The 25,554-nt window shown below is 37.3% G+C and overlaps 2 protein-coding genes across 2 annotated transcripts in view; both read right to left on the bottom strand.

The window, feature by feature from the left end:
• LOC122842443 (calcineurin subunit B type 1) overlaps positions 1-18,594 on the bottom strand; it is a 30,842-nt gene extending 12,248 nt beyond the window's left edge. The window contains exons 1-2 of the mRNA XM_044136323.1: positions 18,319-18,594; positions 8,144-8,183 (exon numbers count right to left, since the gene is read on the bottom strand). Coding sequence (XP_043992258.1) covers positions 8,144-8,183; positions 18,319-18,321 — 43 coding nt within the window. The 5' untranslated portion in view covers positions 18,322-18,594. The remainder of the gene's footprint in view (positions 1-8,143; positions 8,184-18,318) is intronic.
• Positions 18,595-20,172: 1,578 nt separating this feature from the next.
• Positions 20,173-25,220, bottom strand: cnrip1b (cannabinoid receptor interacting protein 1b). Its single transcript, XM_044136322.1, has 3 exons — positions 24,740-25,220; positions 22,811-22,955; positions 20,173-21,874 (listed from the first exon to the last, which is right to left on the bottom strand). Exons 1-3 carry the CDS (start codon positions 24,916-24,918, stop codon positions 21,710-21,712), a joined length of 489 nt encoding a protein of 162 aa, XP_043992257.1. The 5' UTR covers positions 24,919-25,220; the 3' UTR covers positions 20,173-21,709.
• Positions 25,221-25,554: the final 334 nt, after the last annotated feature.

The following is a 25,554-nucleotide window of genomic DNA, read 5'->3' as shown; positions in this document are numbered from 1 at the left end:
TTGCAACACCTGCTACAGAAAAAAAGAAGAAAAAAAAAAATCACAAAGCAGGAGGGGGTTAAGAAGAAAGTGACTAATACGGTAGTATGCATTTGAGGTCTGCTGCTGCTTCGTTTCCTTGGTTTTTACAGAGAAACGAGAGGCTCAACGATTCCAGACGCAAAATGGACCCCACCGTTGATCGCAAACCTCCTACATAAACCTGAGGAGAAATACGGATGTGATTTTCACCTAAAGTGTGTAAGATTTCACACTTTAGCCACACACGATGGTATTATGATGCCTCGACATGTATAAACTGTCAAGTGTAAAAACATAAAAAGACACGCATGTTAAGAAATCTTTCATTATAAAGTGTCTTTAAAGCTTTATCTGTTATAAAACATGCTAGAAGGATGCGTTTAAAGCTGTGATTTCATTTAGTGCAGGGAGAAGAAATGGGAACGGTTTGCATCATCAGAGGCTCCTCACACCGCCATGCTAATGAGCAGCTCTGAGGGACACCCGATGTAACTGTGAGATGATTATGATAATCTCATATAGTCTAACACTGAGCGCACACACACACACACACACACACACACACACACTCACGCTTTCATAAATGCTGTATGCACCCACAACAGTGTTACTAGGCAACGGAAACCCATTAGCCCCCAAGGTAGCCCACATCCACACACATTTGCACACAGACACACTGAAAAGCAACACTTAAACAATTGTTCAGAAGGGGAATGCATGAAAACACACACACACACACACACATATATATATATATATATACACACATATATATGTAGATGGCGCTGGCCTCTGAGAATGAGTCGTTTTTACTGAATTATCATATAATTATAAAAGCGACGGTAATACGGCAAAAACCCCTGCAAGTCGTCTGGAGGTCTGGCTGATAATTTACATCCCGAATCAGCAAGAAAACCCTGAAACAGCCAAGCTATTTGAGGCCCAACCGCTACAAAGCAGAACCCAGAAAATCTATCCGTTTCCACTCTCTGTTTGAGTAATTATATATATATAAATATAAAAACCCTCATTGTTCCCAAAAGTGTCATTAATGATTGTGTCCTCCTAAGCATGCTAAGCCCTTAAACAGTTCACCCTGCACATTGATGGAGACATGTGACTCCATTAGCGGCCAGCCGGCCTGAATCGAGGCGGGCGTTGGAAAGAGGAAGCAACATGGAAGCTTCAGTGTGACTGAAAATAACAGCCTCGTTCTGTGTGGCTTCCCGGGCAGCCGAGATGAGGCATGACGGTGGGTAAACATGAGAAGGTTACATGCACAGCCCAGTAATTACATGGGTTTGACACATGACACTGAGCCAATTAGCATAATGGGGTTGGGTTGAGTAAATGAGGGTGTAGTAATCATAATGAAGGACACAAAGGCAGATTGTAATATAAACAACATACTTATCAAAATTGACCATGTTCAAATTCCAGATTAGATTTTTATTTTATTTTTTTTACAGCCCAAAATCTCCATTTAGTTGGGTATGTTTTTTTGAAAGTCAGATTTTAGCTATAACCAAATCTATAATAATACATCTGGACTAAATCGTGTATATACCTTGATGTTGTTTGTAGAAGTTCGAAACAACTGGAGTTTGGATGCTTTATTTGACATCTAAACTTAAAAATTTCAGATTGCAACTCTGATCTAAAAGGAATTAGAGGCTGAAAAATAATATGAGAACGCCCTTTGACCTTTAAAACAGAGCATTTTATCTCCAGGTTAGCAATTGACAGAATCCAAGGACAAAATCCAAACTTCTAATGTTGCATACACAAAACGACTCGTTTTTATACAAATCGATATAAAATACCTTATTAAATTGAATTTTATAACTTTAAGATCACATCATATAATTCATAACTATTTTTTACAACTAAAATAAACTGCCCATATATTTCTAGATCTTAGTCGTTCCCATAACGATAGCCAAGGTAATCTTGCTAATCGCTCCCTCTCTCCCCATATGGGTGACAATCTATTTCTGGCTTTACACAAACCAGAGATTAGAAACTTTAGTGCATATTTTAGTGCAAACTAACACCAAGTAGCTGATTTGGTTGAAGCTGAACTCTTCCAATTTCAATAGCTTAGAAAGATTTTAAACTGACTTAGGACTGGGCAGTAAATCTATTTGATTGATTAACCTATTTTTTCTTTTTTAAAGATTTAAATCTTTAATAATACAAATACTACAACGTAATGTCCCCAGAATAAAGTTGTAACATTAGAAAAATGTAGTAATTTTATGAGAACTCCTACACAAAAACAAAAAATTGTCCAAGCTTTTTTCTCACTCAAACGATGTCTCATAATTGTGAAATGCTGTCCAGTAAAAATATGTTTTTGTTTTGTTATCATGACTATGTTCTCGTCATAAAAAAAAAAATAATAATAATAATTCTTGAAGCCAGGACTTAATACTCCATCGTACAACTCAATAAGAACAGTTCAAATTCAAACCAAATGACTGGCTAAAGTTGGCTTGAACTGAGCAGACCCTGGATTTCAGAATCAGGCCATTTCTGAGGCTAAATAAAGCAACTAACACACAAACACACACCCTGCCACATTAACTAAGTCTTATCTCACACAGGCCAGCGAGGACATTCGGCTGTATAACCTGGATTGTATACTAGAGCTCCGGCACTTTGTGCATTAGGCTGATTATGCCTACTGCTCTGATATACAGTTTACTTGCATGGGCCGAACTGAGGACACAGCAGGGCACAACATTGATGGCGTGTATTTATAGCAGTTCCATCACCAGAAAACTCCCAACTCTCACCCCCACCCGCCCTCAGGGAAACCCCTAGCAACAAGGAACTCCAACAAGCTGCCCGCTGTTTTATTTTTATTTTGGATGGCCGCAGCCCGAGCCGCAGTGGTTCTGAAAGCGCGCTGCTGCGTTTCTGTCAAAGCACCGTGCATTTGTGAGTGGGCATGCTTTTAAGCAAAGTGTGTGCTGCAAATATGTGGAGGTGCGTCTTTTATGCCAAAATATGCATGTTATTACTAGTGGGCTATTAAATTCTGTCAGTAAGGGTACAAGTACTGCGCCGCCAAAAGCAGGCCTTCAAAGCTTCCCTCCTCCCACTTTTTACATAAATCAGGCAAATCGAGGTGAAGCGCAAAGAAAATATTCACGTTTATCTGGTGGGCATCAACACACAGAGCTGAGGAGGGAGTGACTGACGGCGAGAATTTATTGGTGAACGTCATTTTTAGAGCGGTGACCTGCACAAGGACGGATTTCTCCAACTTGTTGGAGTTCACAGTCAGGGCCCGCCTGTCTGAGCAGTTGAGACGTTGAACAGCTGTTGGTTAGTGAGGCAACCAAGATGGTCAAAATAAAGACAAGGATATAGGGGTTATTGTATTGTTCATCATTTAGCATGATAAATTTTGATGGCACAAATTCCAATTAATGGTGTTTTGAACCCCCAAAACTGTCCATATTATCATGATTGATAGTTTTTCTATTTTCTCCACCGTTTGTTCATTAACAGCGTCAGTAAATACCAATAAATTTGAAAATAGTTACTTTGTGAAGCCTAGTGACACAAATCACTTCTTTACATGACTAGTAGGTATATTTTTCAAGATTAGATTAGTTTATAGGACTATAATTGCTGTGTCTTGCAGTAACAAATAAGAAAAGAAATAATGTATAGTTATTGTCTCAATAGTACCACAAAATATTGTGATAAAATATTACGTTTATTTCGCCCATCTCCATAAGAATGTTCAAGAAACATGAAAGATTAGAGAAAGATCCATAATAATATGTAAAAATGATGTAACAGACACCTTCAGTATTTACCTGTTTGAATCTCAAAGATATCTATAATCACCCTCTGAATAGGAAGATATTAAAATCTGGTGTTTTTATTTTACTTGCTAAACTTGGCGTAACTATTTCCGGGCCCATACAGAACATTTAAGAACAAGAAGTCGTGGTGCACGGCTAGTTGCTGGAGTTACAGCAAAGCTCATGGAGAGAGAGTAGAATACACATAATAAAAAATAAAACTTCAAAGCAGAATGGTCAGAGACTTGATTGGTTGAGTGTTCAGTCATGCCTCATTTGAATCCCCCCCCCCTCCTCTCTGTGGCGCCCTAATCCAGAGGGATGCCTGGAAGGCCAGGCCGGCCAAGGTCCTGTCCCCCACTAAGTATGGACACGCTAGAGTGTTGTCCTCTTCACAGCCCTGCTCACTTTACCAAGACCTATCACTCTCAAAAGGTTATGAAAAAGTGTCTGTATTTTCAACATTTGCACATTCTGCAATGTTAGAAGCACAAACTTTAACATATTTTATTTGTACATGACGTGATGGACCAACACAAAGAGAATTGATGTGAAGCAGAAGGAAAACAAAATGAATGGCTTTCAAATATGTCAAGTAAATGTTTGTGTGAATTTGCTTTTAGCCCCAAAAGCACAGTATGTAGAACTATATGCTGAATTTGCTAAGAGAGCATCTAGAGACTAAACATATTACTCATTAAACTTTGAAACAGCAATGTGGGATTTATGATTAGACTCTGACAGGAACCGTCTTACACACTGATCCGGCTTGATCTCCATTGTAGCTCAGGTTGCGCGTTTTGTATCACTATCCTGTTTGAAGGTAGACCATTACCAAAGTTTTAAGTCTTTTACAGCTGCCAACAGGTTTTCTTTCAAGACCGTGGTTTCTGAAGGTTTCACCAACTCAAATTTAAGACATTTTTAAGACCATTGTGGATGGAATTTAAGACCTATACATCTCAAAAGACATGTACAAAATTTGTCCAACCAATTGACAAAATTTTTTACCCAAGATAGACGCAAGAGTGCTGGCTTGCTAGCTAGCAAGGGTATGTAAACAGTGAGTCATGCACTGCAATGAAGATGTTTGCGTGTGACCAAACATTTGCTTGACAGTGAAGTCCTGCTTGAAAGGAATACATTGAATAAACACAAGTCCTGCCAAAACAAATTTTAAGACTTGTTAATGTCTTAAAAAGTGTTTCTAAACACTTTTTAAGACATTTCAAGGCCTTAATTCTAGCTAGATGAATTTAAGACTTGTATTAACTCCTCTTTAGCTTCATCCATCTTCCCATCAACTCTAACTGGTTACCCCGATCTTCCCAGCAGATCGGGGTAACCAGTTGGCGAGTGACAGAAGCATCGCCAAGAAAGACAGAAAATGATAAAAGTGTGGGATCACTTGAAACTACCGGTACATAAAAAAAAATAACACCTTTCAGGGCATGTAGTGCAAAACAGAATTGAAGTTTCACAACAGCATGTCGTGAAACACCTCAGAAGGAAACATCCACTACATCCATTGAGCTCATCCAGGCTGCTCACAGCTGACATTTTGATTCTCTTTGAAAAATAAAAATAAAACAAAACTATTTGTGACTGTTAGTGCAGAAATTAGCTTGTTGCAAGGAAACATATTTTGATTAACATTGCATGTACTTGTGGTCAAGAAGAATAAGGAAGTGAAAGAATTTAAATGTGATTATCAGTTATATATATATATAACTGATAATCTAATAATCTAATAATATATATAGTTATATATCAGTTGGTACACATGATATATTTTATTTTAAAATAGTATTTTCATACATCAAACTTGAGACTTCAAGTGAAGTGTAATATAAAAGGCAGATTTTATTAATGCCTCAACTTAAATTTGCTTTTAAAGTTAACATGAATCTTTTTTATTTCTCTTTTGTTTTTACATTTAAAAAAAAGGTTTTCATACTTCAAACTCAGGACTAAGTGATGCTTTTCTGGCATTGCATTTTAAACAGTAAAACATCTTATAAAAGTAATCTTGTAAAAGTAACAATGTTTGTACTGGCATTTTCTCTTTCACATGTTTCTTTTACTAGCCTAAGTAGGTTCTACATAGCAATTGTAAGAATAATCAATAGTTTAATTGATTCACACAATCATAATTACATTTCTCCACAATTTTACATCAGACCTTTCTGTGTGTTGCTTAGTTCTTCATAATCGATCTTTTGTTTCTCCAATACTATCAAACCTTCAACAATAAAAGGTAGATTTTTTTTAAAAGTGGTATGAATAATTCTGCACAGTATTTGGCATAAGTCCATAATGGAAGTTGAGTTAGTGTTTTATAAATCCCAAAGCTACAGGAAATAAAAAAAAAAAACTTTAAGTATACAGATCCAAAAACTACATCATACCAAAAAAAAATAAATAAATAAAACTTAGCTCCTTTGCTCTGATCAATATTACAGCATAAGATTACCATTTGAGAGAATATAGGATGTTTTTCCACACCTCTGCCTCCTACATGCCTTTTAAGACTGTCTCTGCAGCTATGTTCAAAGCTTTGATGTAAAAATTACTGATGGTGTGAATGACTGATGAGGTCAATCTATACTGTGTCGCAGTCCCCAAAGACCACCTACACTGCATAGGCACCAGCCACCATCTGCATGCTCATTAAAACACATGCAGCGGTGGAGCCTTCAAGCTGGTTGTTACCAATATCCGACAGTAAAGAGTGTATTCTGCAGCACAAAGAGGATGCTTTAACAAAAACAGAGGTATTGGAGATGAATCTAAATTATTCAAACTCATGTGCAAATTCAATATTGGGCAATAAGCAAATTACCCAAGGAGAAAAAAAGCAAATAGAAGGATTTTATCTATACTCAACACTAAATTGTATTGTCAATAGCCTCAAAATTATTCAACTCCCTGAACAGATTTCCTCGTAAGGGCACACAATTACAAATGAAATGTTTCAGCACTGCTTGAAGGAAGATCCCCTCAAATCCCCTCTAGACCGCAACATTTCACTGCATGTTAGGAATATGGTCCAAAAAATGGCCTAAAAGTTCTGCACGCCATAACAAGAAAAATGATTCAAAAAGTCCCTGAAAATCCCCTAAAGAGTTACCTGGAAGTGGCAGAAAGAGAAAAGGAGGTGGATAGTTGAAACACTGACTGATTAGTTCTGTAGCAAGACTTAATGCCAACAGTGAAGCATGGTGATGGCTCAGTGATGCTCTGTGGCTGCTTTGGAGAATTCAAGTGAATGGGAGATGTTTGCTCATGAGTGAGGCGCAAAAATCAATTCCAAACAATAATAAATCAATTAATATTGATTTATTACCAACTATACCAATTCTATAACCAGAAATTGGCATAATTTGCCAATTATAGACTTAGAAGGTAAAGGTTCTGCAAAAGAATAAATTTATTTAATTTTCTCAGCTTTACTCAACAATGTTGTGTCTCAACGTATTAAAAAACACAAAAGTAAAACAACACAGTTTGCTTACAACATGGTGGCAAATCATATAATCATCTGGATCCATGATGATCAACAATAAAACAATATTACATTAGCTTGTGTGCTCTGCAGATACTGAGCAAAGCGTCAGTCTGCTGTGTGAAGTTACATAACAACTGGAGTAGGCAAAGACAAGAAGGTATATCTAAACCAAAAGAGATTTAGAATTGATGGATAATTTCTGAACTAATTCATATCTGAGAGTTGATTTGCTTTTGTCTATTTAAAAACCATGATATTTTTGAAGAACTTAACATTTACCGAATAGACTATTCTAAAAGAAAACTAAGTTAGTAAAATGCTACTAAAGTTTATCACTGTTAAATAGATCATAAGATCACAAAATGCACACAGAAAGAACTGCTTGTGCTGCATTAAACATCAGCTCATTCTTTAAACACCCTGCATTCAGGCTCCTTATGCTAATAATACCTGAGGTGATGCATCAATATGAGCATTTGGACAGATGTCAATATCTGATATTAATATTGTTATGTTGACCTTAATACAAATGTTAAGGTCAATCTGTCATGCAGAGGAACTGACGGCATAAAAAGTGAAGAAGTGGTAAGCTGGTCAAGTAATGAAGGAACTGTAACCAAACTAAATACATATGAATATATTAAGTATTCTTCAGAATAAAATGTTGCCTTTGTCCCAGAAAAACCAAAATATTTATAATCTTGTCAACCAGCCCTTCAGATAAAAACAATGGGAGCTTTAAATATTATTAGAAATGATAAATCAAGCTGAGGCAAAGATTAAAAGTACTTACAATGTGAGCACATCTCCAGGGGGTAACTGGCTTCATTTCCCTGAGAAAATGAAGAAAGACAAAGTTAGCCAAAAAAATACTGAAAGTTAAGCTTATAGTTCAAACAGTACGCTTTCATTTTATACATTTCTTGCCTCTTTCTTAGTGTTCAAGATGCAAAAAAAACTCAGATTTAATTAAGGTGGTTAGACAGTTTGATGTTGAAGCAACCACATGCACTCCTGCTTTTACAGTTCATTTGGTAAGACCTGATACACTGAACCATGCAACAAAAGGGGAACCTTTGCTGCACACCAAAGATTGATGAACAAGCTAGTAATATTTCCTGTTAAAAAAAAAAAAAAGATAGTGTATACAGTTTAAAACATTTTATAGATTTGGAACCTATAACAGGATACAAACTAAAGTCAAACAATGGAGAGCAAGGCTTTAGATGGTGTGAATATAGCGTGAAAAGTTATTTCTTCAGTTTCAGATAGTTTGCTCCTGCTCTAATTAGGTTCCCTGAGGGTACTTTTTCATTTTCACTTCACTATTTGAACCACGGAAACATGACACTCTAATCTGAGTTAGTCCCTTTATTTGTCACTTAGTCAAAGAAATATAAACTTTACTTTTTAATCAACAAATAATCACCACAACTGATTTATTATTCCCTAGCATCTGTGTGTAGTATTTCACTTTTTTCTACAAGCAAATGTACATTTTTGGTGCAATTGTGTGTCAGAAAAACATAATCACACACAGTCGAGGCACGAGCTTTTCATAAGAGTAGCACCAACAACCACGTGAAACTACACACTCATTATTTTTGAAAACATTAATTGTTAACGTTGATCATGTGCGCAGTTTCTTAGAAAAATAAAATTACATTTCTTTTAGAACAGTTCTGAATACATTTGTAAGATGGATACGGTACATTAATACCAATAGCGTTCTTTGTTGCAAAGCACTGCTGATAAGATTCGTTATATTCGGACAGGTTCTAACAGGTTTGTTGTTGTGCTGAAAGCCCTTTGGCATCTTAAAGACTTCTGCTACACAGAGTTTGCTATTAACTAATCTGAAATGCCTTTAAGTGTCTTTCAATACATTTCAACAAATTCAACTGCTTAAAACCTCTCAACTGTCATGAGAACGCCAGTGTCCCCATGAACTCATTGACTTCCAGGTAGGTGTATTTGGGGTTACAGTTATGGGGTTATGTATTGATGGTTTTTCAAAGCCAAGTACTTGTACTGCACCCAATCTTAAGGAGCAGGACCGAGGCTCTCGACAGAAATAACGTCTTTGTGAAATTCAACCTTCACATCAGCAGCATTCCCATTACATTCAACTGCAGTGTCAACTAAGGTGGTCGGATAATTGACAGAGTGAGACCAAACACTTTTGTGGAAGCCAATGAGAAAAGCCTTTACTAAAGTGGTAGAATTGATGGGATGCATTCCCGAAGCCAAGTAAGAGATCCAACAGGCCAGGAAGCAATCGATCGCTCCTCCAAGGAATGCCAAAGCAAATTTCTCTTTGCCAAATCTGCAACAAAGTTGAACGTTTCTATCAGTCAAGTGTAAAGAAGGACAACATTTTGCTTCAAGACATCAGCTCCCCACTCCAGTTGAACAGTCTTTTGATCTATTTTACTCAATGATACACAATCAAGTAAAGTTTGAACCAATGTAAATGCCAGAACAGTTCAAATCAACAAGAACAGAGTCGAAAAGTTGTCATATCAGCTTAACTCTGTGCTGTAACAAAGAGGAAGGGCTTGCCACCCACAAGTTGAGGTATTTTAAGAGCGACAAGGAGAAAGAAGTGAGATGGGATTAACCAGGAGAGCGCCTTAGCATTTGACAGCCTAAAGGGAGAGTGGAGTCAGCGCAGTGATCAATGGTTGACATGTACACGGTTTTCCTCTGAAACTGCTTTACATTGCTGAGCGCAGCCAGTTCAAGAGAGGGAATTTTTGGAGTAGCTCGACCCGTGCCGCACAGCATCGCATTTGGGTTTCTTTTCGTCGTCGCTGCCCTGTCATAGTGGCAATGTGATACTTTATTGATTTGAACAGGGGAAAGTCCTTAGGTTTGTCATTTTTCTCCCTGCTGTAGAGCTCAGTAAGCTACAATATGCTACATTTCTACAAGGACAACGGATGAACTCTTACAAGGGAAGAGCACCAAGAGTGATTCATTATACATCATCATGTAATTTTAATAAAGCTTTAATCATAACCTATAAAAAACACAGAGGTTAAATAAGCATTGGGTAGCTTGACTCTTAACTACAAGCCAGACGTTCATTCTTGTTTAAATGCAAACTGCAGGGTCTCTGCAGGTAAAGAGACTTAGGGCAAAGGAGATTTGGTTTGAGGGATTACAGGTTTATTGACCAAGGTGTCAGTTCCTTTCTGTGGCCATCAAGGAGTAACTCTTGCTATATCTTCCTGTGACAAACCACTTCATTGAACTTCATTCACACATGGAATAAAAGACAAAATAATAATAATAATTTTTAAAATAAAAAGAAACAAAGGAAAAAGAATGAATTTCTTTCCTGCATACACAGAAAGAAACAGAGGCAGGGAGAGATGGACTAGTTTGCTCATCAATAATGCATGCTTCATTCAGAATCAATTAGACCAATGCGCACAAAACACGTTTTGCATAATGAAGAGTCTGGCAAAGTGGCTGGTTCAGTAGCAACACTGCAGCCGACCCAAAAACCCGGCTAATTATAGACCTGCAGGACTTGTAACATGAAAGGCTACTACAGTGCATGCGGCTGCAGAGCTGAAGTACTTTTCTGAACCTTTGTGTTCTCCTCTTCTTAAAAAAATAAAATTAAAAAAATTGGCAAATCAAAATTGCAGGAAATAAGTGACTGCCAACAACCCATTTCATCCTTTGAATAGATTGGGCTATAAGAAAGCAGAAGCATTAGTCAGCAAATATTCCAATGCTGCCTGTCAAAGAAATCAAACTGTCTGGGGTCACAGTAAAATGAACTAAAATGTATACAATATGATCAGGAAGGATGCTTGATTTTGACCTCAGCAATTTTATTTGCGTCCTCCTTAAAGAACTGATATTATGGGTTGCATAAAATTTGTTTCCCTTAAGTTGTTTGGCCTAATAGCTAAGACACATTTACTTTGAAAGTACATTTATCTAATATTTTTTCTCCATTACTTAATATCCCTGCAAAAATGTCCAGCTATAAATGGAATATAGACATGAATATTGTTGATCAAGTAGGATGGCTGAATGTAATAACCTCAGGTTGTAGCTCCACGTCCTATCTTAAGACTAATGCTTCCAGGTCCTCGTGTAATAAAAATAAAAATGGTTAATGTACGGCTGTGGGAAACTACTTTTTACTGTAAAAGTTAATGGAAAAAAAACTTCTGGAAGTAAAAGAAAAACATAGTACTCGTCAAAAATATGAATAAAATGCAGCAGATACACAAGCACAACTCTTAGAAATAATTGTACAGTGAACACGGAGAAAGACATCAATTAGTCTCCTAATCTAATCGTTGGTGCTCCGTTTATTGGTTTTAATGGAATAAGACACACTGGGCAAGACCATACAATGCATCTTAACTGCATTGGGAAAATGTTTGACTCCTGTCTGAGAAATCCGCCTCATTTACCTTTCTAAAGCGCTATTAAAGTATGATTACAATGTAGATGTGAGGGTTGCCAGTATACTTGTTTAGTCTGGCTCACAGTTTTCAAAGTTATACAAATTAAGCATATATGGTTGAGTAGCAGTCTGGTACAATTACAGCACGGCCAAGGAAAACAAAGTCAGAGGCAATATGCTTGGGGAAACTATCAGATATCAATATTACGACGCAAAACTAAATGTTAAAGTTAGACAAATGTTTTTATAACCATTTCGAGAAATCGAATAAGTCACTTTTGGTGTCATATGTCTGCAGGGCTGACTGACAAGTATTTCAGGAATAAATGTAATCATTTTGATCTTTTTATTGTATAAAGAAGTGGTATTGTTTGATTACTACAATCTATTTTAAAACTGCTCCCAGTGATAGAGGTTAAAAGTGCAGTTTTGGAGTTCATGAAAATACATATAAAAATGTAATAATAGATAAAAAGGCAGTACATCAGAAAAGAAAATCAATTAAGAATGAATCTAAATTTGCTAAAAATAGTTAACGGGCAACTGAAAAGAAAAACGAGACAAAATTTGAATACATCCAAAACATAAAAGCATACAAACGCCTTTTGTAAAATCTTACTCAACATCAAAATGGTCGCAACTTTTTATCTACAGTTTTGATTTTTTAAAAGTCATTTAGTGTTTTCTTAACAGTCCATCAAAATTGGAATAATAGTAGTTATCTATTATCCCTTCCAGACTGTACCACCATGTTGATGTATTTAAATAGTTGCCAAATCATAAAAACATATTACCATATTATTGGGAAAGGCAATTTACAAAAACAAATCCAGAATCAAATTCAACCTCCTGTGTTTACTGACAAGTACGTACTGTAGATCCTAATATGCAAGGCTGATATGTATACCGTCTATTTTGTACTCAAGTGAAGTAAATAAAATACGACTTAAAACCACAACATTCATTAGATCTCAAATTGATTTGTTTAGAATTTTCTCCCATTTTTTTCCCGGCTCACTTCTCTCGATCAGGGATCACAGAACTACACGCCGCCCCCACACCACCATGTCTGAGAATATCTGGCTTACAGGAGAGCTTTATGATAGACTGAACCAGTGAAAGAGTCAGAGCAGATATGGGCTCTCTGCTTTTCTTTAAACAGAAGTTACTTTTACCGTTTTTCCTCTTTATACAGCTGGGGGGGGGGACAACCACACAGAACAACAAGCAGCAGGAAATTATAGCCGTTAGCCTGTCTGAGTAAATGTTTAATCTCGCAGGTTAGCAACATAACCAAAAACCTTTTCAGAAAGGTTTTTGGTTATATAAATACTCCCCTCCGGTTCGGTTTCTGAGCCTGATGTGTGGATGTGTTTTCACTTTTACAGTCTCTCTGTTAGTGGATGTATGTGGGTTTTCTCCGTGTTAAGCTGCAGCAGTTTTAGGAGAAAATATAAAAAAATAATTAGCACAATCTGAGCTGCCTGAAAGAACTCCAGCTCTCAGCCATTACTTGGCCTGACTCAAGCCTTTGTACAAAGATGTTAAAGCCCTCATAATGATGTCAACCAGACAACCAGATGTCTCAAACAAGTTACACATCAGAGGAAAATGGTATTCTTTTTTTTTTAAATCAACAACTAGGTTGGAAGACAAACACTCTGATTACAAGACAGAATTATTAGATACTTGAGCACATTTAGCGCTACTTATGTTAGTATTTTGTTACAGGATCATTTGTAAGTTTCTGCTGCCAACATAATAGATAGCTATTGATTTTAGAACGGGGCTCATTTCATTTCCCCTGCTAAGAGTTTTTGTTAGGGAACTTTTAAAAAATATTTAAGAAGACATACCAATTTAAAAGAAACCATATGTACAGTAATTTATTTACGTTTGGTTTTAAATGTTTATGTTGCACATCTTAATACAACAAGCAACATATTTAGCAGGAAGAGAACTATATAGCTTTGATTCAACAGATTGTCTAGGTAGTCTATTGTAAATTGTAATAAATTGTCTATTGTAATAACTTCTGGGACAATTTACTGTTATTGTGACTATTTATGTCACAACAACATATTCTATTAAATTTGTTATTGACAGGCCTAGTTGCTGTCTATAAAACTTGGGATCCGTCCTGCTGTAAACCAGACATAATGAAGACAGGCTGACCTCAAGCAACCTGCTAAATGGCACTTGAAATATTTGCAAATAATTGTTTACTGATGACGTAGCGTTTCAGCTCCAACGCTGAAGGCTGCAGATGCGGAGCGGTCAGCGAGGAGAGACAAATTCAGATTGAGTAGGCTGGCGGGGAAGTGCAGCGTGGATCACGTCGTGTTGATCATCACTTGTGCTGGTGCTTCTCTGTGGCTTTTATCTCTTTTACATTAGCTACAGCTAAATCCGTATGTGGGTGGCGCTTGATTGCTAGGCAGCATATGGTCCCCTTAGCATCAGATCAGTCCACTACATGCTTTAGCAACTGCGAGGCTCTAGCTCCAGTCTAGCCTTGCAGCAGAGATAGAGCCCTCTAAAACAAACAATAAAATGGCTGAAAGATATGCAAACCTCAGCGTCTGAAGGGAAGTTTATCTATTTTTATTAAACAATGACATTTTCACTACAAGTAAGCTCAAAAAGCATTTATAACTGACTCCATGTTTACATGTAGTTCCTGACTGTATTATTGGATGGAAAAAAAAGGATCAAATTGAAATCTATTTATTTGACTTAGAAAGTGCTTGACTGGATTAAATTGAGTTTTTTGTAAAGTGTTTCGAGATTATATTTGTTGTGAATTGGCGCTATATAAATGAACTGAATTGACTGAATAAATAAAATCTCCTTGAAGGGATCAAGTCAACATCCATTTGATTTTGGATTTGAATTTCTCCCAGTTTGTTTTTTTTTATGTTTACACAAGCAAAAACTGGGTTGGTGTCATTTACAATTTAAAGAAAATAAAAAATCTAAAGTAGCAATATTTAGGTTTGGTAGTAAAGATTTGAAACAAGATTGTACAGGGAGAGGAGGACAGTTTTAAATGTAGACATCTAGATCGTGCACTTTATGTAGATCCTACATGAATTTCTATTTTCACTCGGTTAGAATCAATTTATGTGTTTTTGTGTGCGAGTCTATATTTCATATTCTCTACAGATTCTAGGGGTGTCTGAAGTGTTGCCCTTGTAAAGATTTTGTTCAGCTTCCGACCACAAGACAAGAATGGTTAAAACTTTGGCTGAAAAAGAGATTAGAAATTCTGTTTTCCTTTTATCGAGGCAACAGTCCAAAGCCTTTGTTACGTTTTGGATCTTAAATAATATACACAGTTTGGTTTTTGTTGAGCAGGTAAAACTAAAAACACAAACTAATTTTTGCATTTAAAAAAAAAAATAAAATAAAATAAATTTTATTAATTTTATGACCTGCCAGTAGTTAAAATTTGTCAGTTTTGGCTCCAGTGGAAAAAAAATGTTTGGACACCACTGATAGTAATGAACCATTGTAATATGCAGTTCTTATCTTCTTTTCATGGTGAAACGGTGACACATCTGACTAGTCAGGTGGAGATCACACATGATTCTGTGACCTTATTCAAGTTCTGAGCTTTTTCTTGTCCATGTTCATCTTTATTATAATGATAAAGATGAACATGGACATCTTTCTTCCTCGATGGTATATATATATATATGCAACCCAAACAAATATAGATGGTTGTTATGTTGTCGGTTGTACCCTAATGCACATTTGGAAGTATATGCAAACTTCTGATTACGTGTGTATGACAAGAGTTTATTTAAAAGCCCATAAGATCAGTACACTAAACAAAATATTTACCAACCAATGACGTCTCAATGTTTGCACAAAGTAATCCAATAACATGCGATGTAATTGCCAGCTCTCCCCAGTAGGTGAAATTTTAGGTCCAGTGACCGATCCACCAACAGTTTTATGTTACCCTTTGAGATTTCAAGAAATAAAGGGCATTATAAATAAAATATACTATTATTATGTGACTAATTACATAAAAAGAGTAAGGTGGAAATATTATTTAGCTGACGAATACACCAGCTAGTTCAAAAATTATGTAGGACAACAACTCTAATGTTTGCATTAGTCACACCGGCATCTGCCACTGGTGGATCTTAACGGAGCATCCAGGGTGTTCCCCAGCTGATTCACCTCTGAAAATAGCCTGCAAACCACGCCTACCTGGCACACCAGGGATGATGTCATCTACAAATAACTGCCGATGCAAAACCTTATCTACAAACGGCAAAACCCCCCCACAAAAAACAAAGTCTAGTTATTTATAACTGCGACGCGCCACAGGAAGTTGGTGGAACAGTACTGTCTCAATCATCTGCCAGCGAGTTAAAAGGCAGTCTGTCCAAAAACAGCAGAGCTCTTCCTCCACGGTAGAACTACTTCCATGTGCGAGCGCCTATAGATGCACTTTGGGGGCCTGTGCCCACTTCAGGACAGGTATGATTCAGACAGAATACGGCGACATTTTCTGTACCGCATTTCTCACCGTGAACAAACCTCCAAAGAGTCGCACTGAAGAGTCTGAAAGTCTTACCATGTTAACTGTGGCTTACTGAAACCATTTCAGTTATATTGGCTAATACATTAGCAACAATAGTAAACAAATTAGAACTAATTCAGCACTTACAAAAAGACACATTTCGCTGTTTTTTGTTGTTTTTTTTTTAAAGAATCTGAGCTACCTTGGGAGATCTATTGTTTAAAATACCTAAAATCTCTCAAACCCAACCTGAATTGTTTTACACTAAACAGATATTCTATAAACACTTTGATTTCTGAAACATTTTTCTCTATTTGTGATAAAATAGTGTAAAAGATAATCCACTTAAACTTCAGCATTTTTGTGGCTTCAATGTTTGACCCTCTGTAAAATAGTCTACATGGCAGTTAAATGCAAAAATATGTACATTTTTATAAATAAAATAAAATTGTACAAATAAATTGCATTTGTCTTTTTTTTATTAGCTGAGAGGTTGAAACTGTGTGGAAAGAGTCCAGTTCAACTTCATGGTTGTACCGTTCCCAAACAGTAATTGAGGGAATTTCGAGACTATATCATTAACGCATTAAATAATACCTCCCTAACTTCTGTGTTTTTTTGGGGGTTTTTTTTTATTAAATTGAAAAAATACACACAAGTTAAAGTTTTTTGACAGATTTACAGATCGAGTTCTTAGTTTCCATGGGGAAAAGAATATATGAGTTTAGTATTTGGCTTGCTGATCACAGATCAGAACTCATTCAAAAGCAAAAAAAAAAAAGAAAGAAAAAAAGACTGGTGTGTTCCACAAAAAAACAGAAAGCCATTGTAATTTCTGAACTAGGAAAAACAAAATGTAAGAACAGCAAGGCATTGAAATTTGTCGGGATGTTCTTCAGCCATTTAAAAAGGTACTTCAAAACGTTATTGGCATAATTCCCTGCATCTCCACTGAACATATATGGATCGAGGCCTAGACGCTGTTTTCTCAGGTTCTGGATGGTTGGATCTGCTGACCAACACCTACCCTCCATCCCACAGAACCATGGAGCCATCTCTGCCCTATATATATATATATTTTTTTTTTTTTTTACAATTTCTTTTTAATAGTCAACTTGCTAATTTAGCCGTCATTGTCACGCTCTCTGCTATTTTACTGACTGCTTGAGCATTGTTGTGCATGTATAGCAATATATATATATATATATATATATATATATATATATATATATATATATATATATATATATATATATATATATATATATATATATATATATATATTATGCAGCATTAAAAGTATAATCATTATGATTATAATGCATTTTCAAATGATCTCAGGTATGCAAATTGATTGCCTGATGGTTACTACAGCAGGCGGTGTGTGGCAGTGTAGCAATCCCATGGCCTGCTATGTCAGCTTCCCTAAAAAAAAAAAAATCGTTGCAAATTGATTCTCAAAAGCCCCAACCTATTATTCAAAGCATATGCAGTAATATTATATAATGCAGCAGTTTCATATACGGCGTCGTGCTTCCTATATGGAAATAAAATGCGCTTTCTATTTAATGCACAGCACTGCCGCTACATGACTAGTCAGTGAATTTTCCTGCTCGGTGGGTAAAAATGTGCCACAATTAACCGCAAAGCCACATGCAATAAGCGGGTATTTCTGTCACTAATACTAATTTGCGAGGCCCTGGTTGCTAATAAGAGTGTGGGCTATGTCGAGAAAGGATGATAAATATCTGGGCCACAAGCTGCAGGCTACTGTCAGCAGAGCCCTGGGGTATTGAGCCAAAAGTGGGGAAGAAAAGCGTTTCCTCCTCGCAAAGCTCGACGTTTCTCGACCGTTCACTCAAAGCGAAACACTCATGGCGGAAAAGAAGCTGTGAAAACGCCACATTATTCGACACACTAGAGCACAGGCCTGCCAGCTGGTGTGTTTACCAGTCGGCGGAGGCTGAAAATAGGAGCCGTTGCTTCTGCTGCTTACCATCTTGCGGGTCGGATGATGAAATCCAGGCGATGAGAACGGAAAAGAGGTGAAACAGGAAGAGTCAGCGGGCCGCCGAGCTGAGCGGAACGATACAAAAAACAAACCCAACACGGTAGTAGTGCCTCTTCAGAGGTCTGGTCCTGGATTTGTACCCAGCTTTCAGACTCTCCTCACCGTCTCTCTCAGTAACCGAGGCTTTCACTGCAGTGGCGAAGGGAGTGAGAGCCGCTGGGAGGGGACAGTAAGCGGAGGAGGAGGTTCGGTTTGACAAGCAGGCGGTGGCGGAGGGGCGGAGGGAGAGCGAGAAGGGGGGAGGTGCGGCAGTACTGTACATCCGGGTACTACAAGCTGCATGTTTTTTTTTTTTTGTTTTTTTTTATGTCCTACACACAAAGCAGCTTTGTGCATGGGCTCCTCCTGGTGGTGGAATCTCAAAATTGCAGGGAGTTATTTTCCCCAAACTTTATCACAAAACTAGAACACCATATATATAAAATAATATTTTTTGAAAATAACTATTCATATGTTGGTTTCTAACATTATATTTTTTATTTATCTCTGTAAAATAAAGTAATGTAAATAGGGAAACACAAAAATGAACCCCGTTTTAACCATTTAAGTAAGCAGTATTAACAACAACAACAAAAAAAACATAACAGTATTCTGAAGAAAAAGTTACACCCCAGTGCGCAGGGTGACCTTGTATTCTCAGATCACCCTCAAGAAAATGTGTTTCATTTCTTACTTTCAAACCCCGAGTTGATTTAACACAATACAGCTGGCACATGGTTCACACCAAGCATACTGGCTAAAGTTTTCGACCCCACAAAATAATCTAAAGTTACGAATGTCTGAACTTCCTAAGAGTGGGCTAATCAAGCACAAGCACAAGGGGTCATCCATTGGAAAACACATACTTATCACAGGGCAGGATATGCAATAAAAATGAAAAAGCTCACTCCGAAGGGGTAAATTATAGAAATGAATTAATCGCAAGTCTAAAAAAGATTTTTATTCACTGAATTTAAATATGGACCAAAAAAATCATTCTGTATAACAATATAAAATAACGATTGTTGACTTTACAATTAATTCTTTGGTAAAGTGTAAATGTCAAACATATGCTGCTAGCACTAGCTTTTGCTAAGACCTTGTAAGCTAAAAAGTAGCAGGTTGTCGCATTGCTGACAATCTCACTCTGTGAGGAATGAGTTTCTTCTGTTACCCAACAAACGGGTCATGGTTTTTGATCCAATATTTGGTTAAAACTACCTAAGTGCTTTCCCAGCAGGATAAATCCAGCTAAAGAAACAACCCAGCCGTTCTTGTTTGTTGTGTAGTATTCTTAGATTTTGCCTCAGATCTCATCAAACTTCTATTCCTCGCTCTAAACGTGTGAATCATTCAAGACAGCAGCACTAGTACAATCTGTGGTTTTTTGAACAGCCACAGAAGCGTTGAAGGTTGCAACGCACGAAATTCAATACATCAACCTTGAATCTTATGGGATTTCATAGGACACGTGGAGTGAAACAAACAGTTGCAACACTTTAAAACATTAATATTTCTGAAGCATGTTAAATTTGGTCACTTTTCAGTTGCATTTAACATGAATGTCTATGTAATGCCAAACAGCGAATGTTTATTTAGGACCTTCAGTGTAACTTATGCTGACCACAGTCTAACAGGAAATTTCACCTCATGTATTGTTGAAATAAGTGTTATTTCCTGCAAGAGTTGTGTATTCTTTCAGAAGCTGAAAGTTTAATAGAAATAGTATTTAAAATGATTATTAGAGCAATTAAACCATGTAAACCACTTAGTAGGAATGACAGCAACTGAGGCAAAAAATAGACATTTCCCCTTTTAATATAATGACATTATAAACATTACTTTAACAACAGGAAAAGTTTCTTCTTAACATAAATCCCATCAGAACAGTATATTGCACGTGTCATTTGGTTCCCCTAATGTTCTGCATAGATCAATTTAATTGAGAATTGAAAGTGTTTTCTGAAAAAATAAACAATTTGAAAAGAGTTAATTGTTCTCTGTACAAAAAAACATTTTTTTATATAACGTCACAAAAAATATAAAACAGTCAATAAACAGGTCACTAAAGGTTTAGGCTGGGAATATTCCAAATACAAAACTTTTTTCCCCCTTTCCTTAATGGAGACAAAGTCAGGTCCTTTTAGAAGAGGTAGAGAACACAAACACGGTGGAGACAAGAACTGCATCCAAAGCTAAAATGCTTACTTATATAGCTGGACTTCATGTTCAAATGATTCATGTATTCAACATAAGGAACTCCCACAGAGGTAAACATAGAGTGCTTCAAACCAAGATGCTTTTTAAGTCGGTCAGAATGTACCAAATGTTTAATCATTTTAAAACTGTATTAATAAAACTTGATCAACAGGTCAGCAATCAAGAATGCATAAACATGCCTCCAAATATGGCAGTACCACCCTGAGGGTATTTTAGATGAAACTTTACATGAGGGTCCTGGTCATCCAGTTTGTTCTGGCAACCTGGGGGCATTCCTAATCCAGAAAGGACAAACAGTCCCCTGAGAGGAACCTGGGTCTGCCTTCAAGTCTCCTACCAGTGGGACATGACCAGATATCCTCCAAAAGAAGGCCCCTTGATCAGATCACCAAAGTTCAGGGTAGGAATGTTGATGGACTCTACACAGTGTTCCAAACTTTTTTTGTAAACTTTTCAATAAAATCTCTATCAGTTTCTCCTTCTCAGGGGTTTTCAAAAAGCTTGTGCTAATCTTAAGCACTAGCGCAATGCTACTACATGCTTGGGAATCATCTTATTGGTGCTTAAATACTAGATTATTTTTCCTGTCTGTGACTAACTGTGTTATTTTTGGTATCTTAGATTGAACTAAGCTTAAAAATGGTTCTTTGTTAAGATTCCTGTTGTATGAACAACACTGAATTATTGGAGACCTTGTGACCAAATATCATTACTCAGCGCTAAGTAACTTAAACAAATCAAATAAATCTCAAGAAATAAGAGACAGTCAAAACTTTTCCACAGTACTGCTTATAGTTTAAAAATACACACATATCCACATAACCACATCAGTAGCACCATCTGTAAAACACATACTCATTGTAAACACAGGTAATCTTACACAACTACATTACTGTTACACAAAAATTTATTTTTTACACACTTGAGGGACAGAATACCAGAGTGTAGATGGAAAAAAAACATTCCAAGGAAGGTTATGCAGTCTTTTACATAAAATAGCAGGGTATGGGTCTGTTTCGGTTGCAAAGAGCTTCACATTTTCTGACACTGACAGATGGTTGAAGGAGGGAGGACTCGTTAAAGCACACACCCACGTCTTCTGCGCCGCCTCTGGTCGTCAGATGAACATCTCTTTGTTGATCCACATGAGCGTGCGCGTGTCGTTGGGTTTGCATTCGTACTCGATGCTGTTAAAGCTGTTGCCCCACTGGCAGTGGTCCCTCTTGTTGTAGTTGTAGAACTTCACCTGCCACACGGTTTCAAATGATCCCGCCTCTGTGAACTGAAAGCACAAACACACGTACGAGACATGACCACCTTAAGGTTTGAGCATCATCGAATCTCTTATTTAAAGCAAATGTGTTAGGTCAACTCAATTTATTAAGGTTATTCCAATTTAAAGCAAATGTGTTGGCTCAATTTAATTTATTAAGGTTGAGTCAACCCATTTACTATAGTTGGACCCAATGTAATTTAAAAGAGCCAGCCCAACTAATTTGCAACGCTTTGGACCAAATAATTTACTTGACTAAAAAAAGTTTTTTTTTAAAAGAAGACTTTTTTACAGTTCTTAAATGCTGAAAGAAATTTAAGAACTGTTTCAGTGCAGTTCTTAAATGCCAATAGTGCCCTGCAGAGAAAAACAAATATCTATAGTTTAATTTGCAACTAAAACCGCTTTGAAGTCTTCCCAGGCGCAAAACAGCCATGTCTCATAATCTCTCGTGATCCCCTGATCTCGCTAGACCCTCTTCAGAGGGAAATGAATCGGACTAAATTGAATCACGTTATCTCAACTTGAATACGTTATTGAAGTTGAGACAAAAACGATTGTCTCGCGTGAACTCGTGTGATATCCTGTGATCTCACTCGGCTTCAGCACTATATCAGTCTGACTATAATGAATCGTGTCATCTCAACATGATTAAATTTCATAAACGTGAAGTTGTTGAATTTCTTGTTTATCCAACATGATTGTATCACGTTTTTGTTTGAAACATAAAATTATTTAGTTAAAAGTACATGATATTCTTTTGTTAATGTAATAACCCCATAAGTTCATTTTTTACAGTGCATGAACTGTAAGGTTAAGTGCACTAATTTATGTTATATTCTATGACTGGTGATATTGGATCAGTTGTTTCACTGACAATAGTGGAAAGCCGATCGACCCACACACTGGGTTCATAGTCGTCAAATGTGTACAGTCCACTCATACCTGTATATTGATTTGAACTGGCTGCCTTTCTCCACTCTTTGTGTGTGCCACCCCCTCAGTGTCATACTGACCGGTGTAAACCGCAGACTGGGGGTCTTTGGATTGTTGCTCCAAGGGAAAGGTCACTCCACCCACACTCATGGAGCTGCAGGCAGAAACACAGCAAAACACACCGATGTCATATACAGCACCTTGCAAAAATATTCGCTTTGTCACATTGCTGCCACAAGCATTTTTGTGACTAACAAACACAAAGTGGAACAATTCAACAGCTCAAGCTCGCTCAAAGAGGATAGAGAGCATCTTTGAGAATCAACTTTCAATTTTTTCCCCCCCAATGATTCTCAATTCTATGTTTTGACTAGGCCGTATAAAACATTCATATCGTTTTATTTAAACCAGCCTTGCCCACCTTCATCTCAAGAGCTGCTATCTTGGGACTTTTAGATGCATATTCCACTGCGAAAACACAAACTCTTACCAAGTACTTTTGGTCTAATTTCTATTGGAAATGTCTTAGGACATTTAAAATAAGACATAACTAACTTTAATAAAAAATACAGGAGCTTATTTTAGGTTAATAATTCCTTAATATTGGTAATAAAGTACTAGTTCCACTGGCAGATCACTTCACTTATTATGAGGGAAAAATGTTTTGACATAAGTGAAATAATCTGCCAGTGGACTTAAAAAAAAACCTAAACAATATTAAGCTCCTATGCTTTGCCAAAAAGTTATTTGTAAGCTAGCTTTGTCTTATTTCAAGTGTACTAAGATATTTGGATGAGAAACTAGACCAAAACTACTTGGTAAAAAATTTGTGTTTTTGCAGTGCAGTTGTCACGATTTAACTGATTGCATTGAAAGAGAAGAACTGTAGCGTCTTCAATTAATAAAAAAATAATTTCTCATTCATTCAACTATTTAGCTACAATGCGTGACATACAATGCCTACTATATGTATTGTAGTTTGCCTGCTCTTAAAATATAAAAAGCTTCAAATAGCGTGAATTCTTTTTCCGAGCAGCTGGAGATCTTTGACAGATTTTTTTTTTTTTTTTTGCTACCGCCCCACTGACAAATCAGAGTTGAGCTGCAGGCTCCCCCAGCTGTGCTCTGTGCCCCACATTCAGCTGAGCAGCTCTTCTGCATCAACCCATGTGTGACCTATATTCACATAATTCTTATTGAGGAGCGTGCTCCGTGTTGTTTTACAGAATTACGGCCGAACATCCGTCTCTAATCCGTGTTTGGAGATGGCAGTGCAGCTGAGCTGATTACATAACCAGGAGTCCAGATCACTAGAGCCCGGTGACTCAACACCACAAAGGCCCGCATCCCAGAGTAATCTTTGGTGGATTTTGACGTGGAAGCAAGAGGTGTTTGTGTTGCGTTCACGTGCCGCACGTAGAGTCAGCTTTAAACTTGCCTCGATGACCTGTGGAGCCATCAAGGCCAAAATGTTGGATCAATAAAAATAATTTAAAAAATGAAATTCAAATTAAAAAAAACCCTGACACACCAAAAAAAAGCTGATCAGTCTGTATCAACATGAAGCAAAAAATAATAATAAAACAATGTATTTTTATAAACTACCTTTTTCCCCCTAAGTAATAAACATGCACAATTTCCATTGTTCAATAGTAAACAGAAAGTACTCAGAAAATGTAGTCCATATGTTCGCAGCGTTTTCTATGAGGAATTATCTACTGGAAATAGTCACTAATCTGAGTTGAAAATATTCTTAAATGCATTTATTTTGAAGAAATAAATAAATAAGAAAATATTCAAATATTAAGCTCTAAATATTTGCTCTACAAAAGGAACATAAGAATTTGATACCTGTTGGTTTTGCCTCCCAGCCTCACCAGATTTGCCCCTTTCCCCGCACCCCTCGACTAGATAAAGATAATCCACGTAAATACCTACGTGGCCTGGACAGCTCCCGGCTTCACCACCACTTCGATCTTGTACTTGGAGCCGGTCAGCAGCTTGATGGTCCGCGTCTGTCCGAACCGAGCTCCGTCCGACTTGAAGAACACCGGGCTGTTGTTCGGAAGCATCTTCAGGGAAATCCCGATTTTGACGATCTGGGGAACGTCGGCCATGTTTCCATGCAGCCGGGCACCTCGGTGCGGGCGGTGATTTAGTGCAGGCGGAAAGAGTCAGGGTGCGCCTCAAGTGTCGCGATCAGTTGGCGGAGGAGCGGACCGAGAAGCTCGTCGGGCGATGAAGCGCGGCGGCACATTTCCGCCTCTCTAGCTCTCTGCGCGCGCGACGCCGCGTAATCCACTCCAACCCACAGCTCGAGCGTAATCCCAACCAGTGCTCTCCAGTGGAAAAAAACAAAAAACAAACAAACAAAAAAACCTCTGCCTCTCTCTCACAGCACACTCCCCCACTATATGGCGCCCACTCCTCTCATTCCTCGCGCACGTCTTTGCTGGACAGCTGTCCTTGGTGCTGAATTTGTGTTCGTGGTGTCTCTACAAACACTCATGGACGACACATTTAAAACGAACGCATTGTAGCGGTAACAAATACAATTTGTATTTATGTAAACAAGGCTACGAAAACAAAAATACGTGTTTTTTTTCCCCCTCGTAATTTCTTTTAGCTATCTGTAAAGTGGAATGGTCTATGGTGATAGGCTGATAGCCAAAAGCTTACACATTTAATCATAGTGGTAAAGTTAATCATCATCTAGGTTTCACCTTCTAACTTAAAGAGTCCAAACACCATTT

This window comes from Gambusia affinis, linkage group LG13, assembly GCF_019740435.1.
Source record: "Gambusia affinis linkage group LG13, SWU_Gaff_1.0, whole genome shotgun sequence".
Classification (NCBI taxonomy): Eukaryota; Metazoa; Chordata; class Actinopteri; order Cyprinodontiformes; family Poeciliidae; genus Gambusia; species Gambusia affinis.
This window is presented reverse-complemented; position numbering and strand designations above follow the sequence as displayed.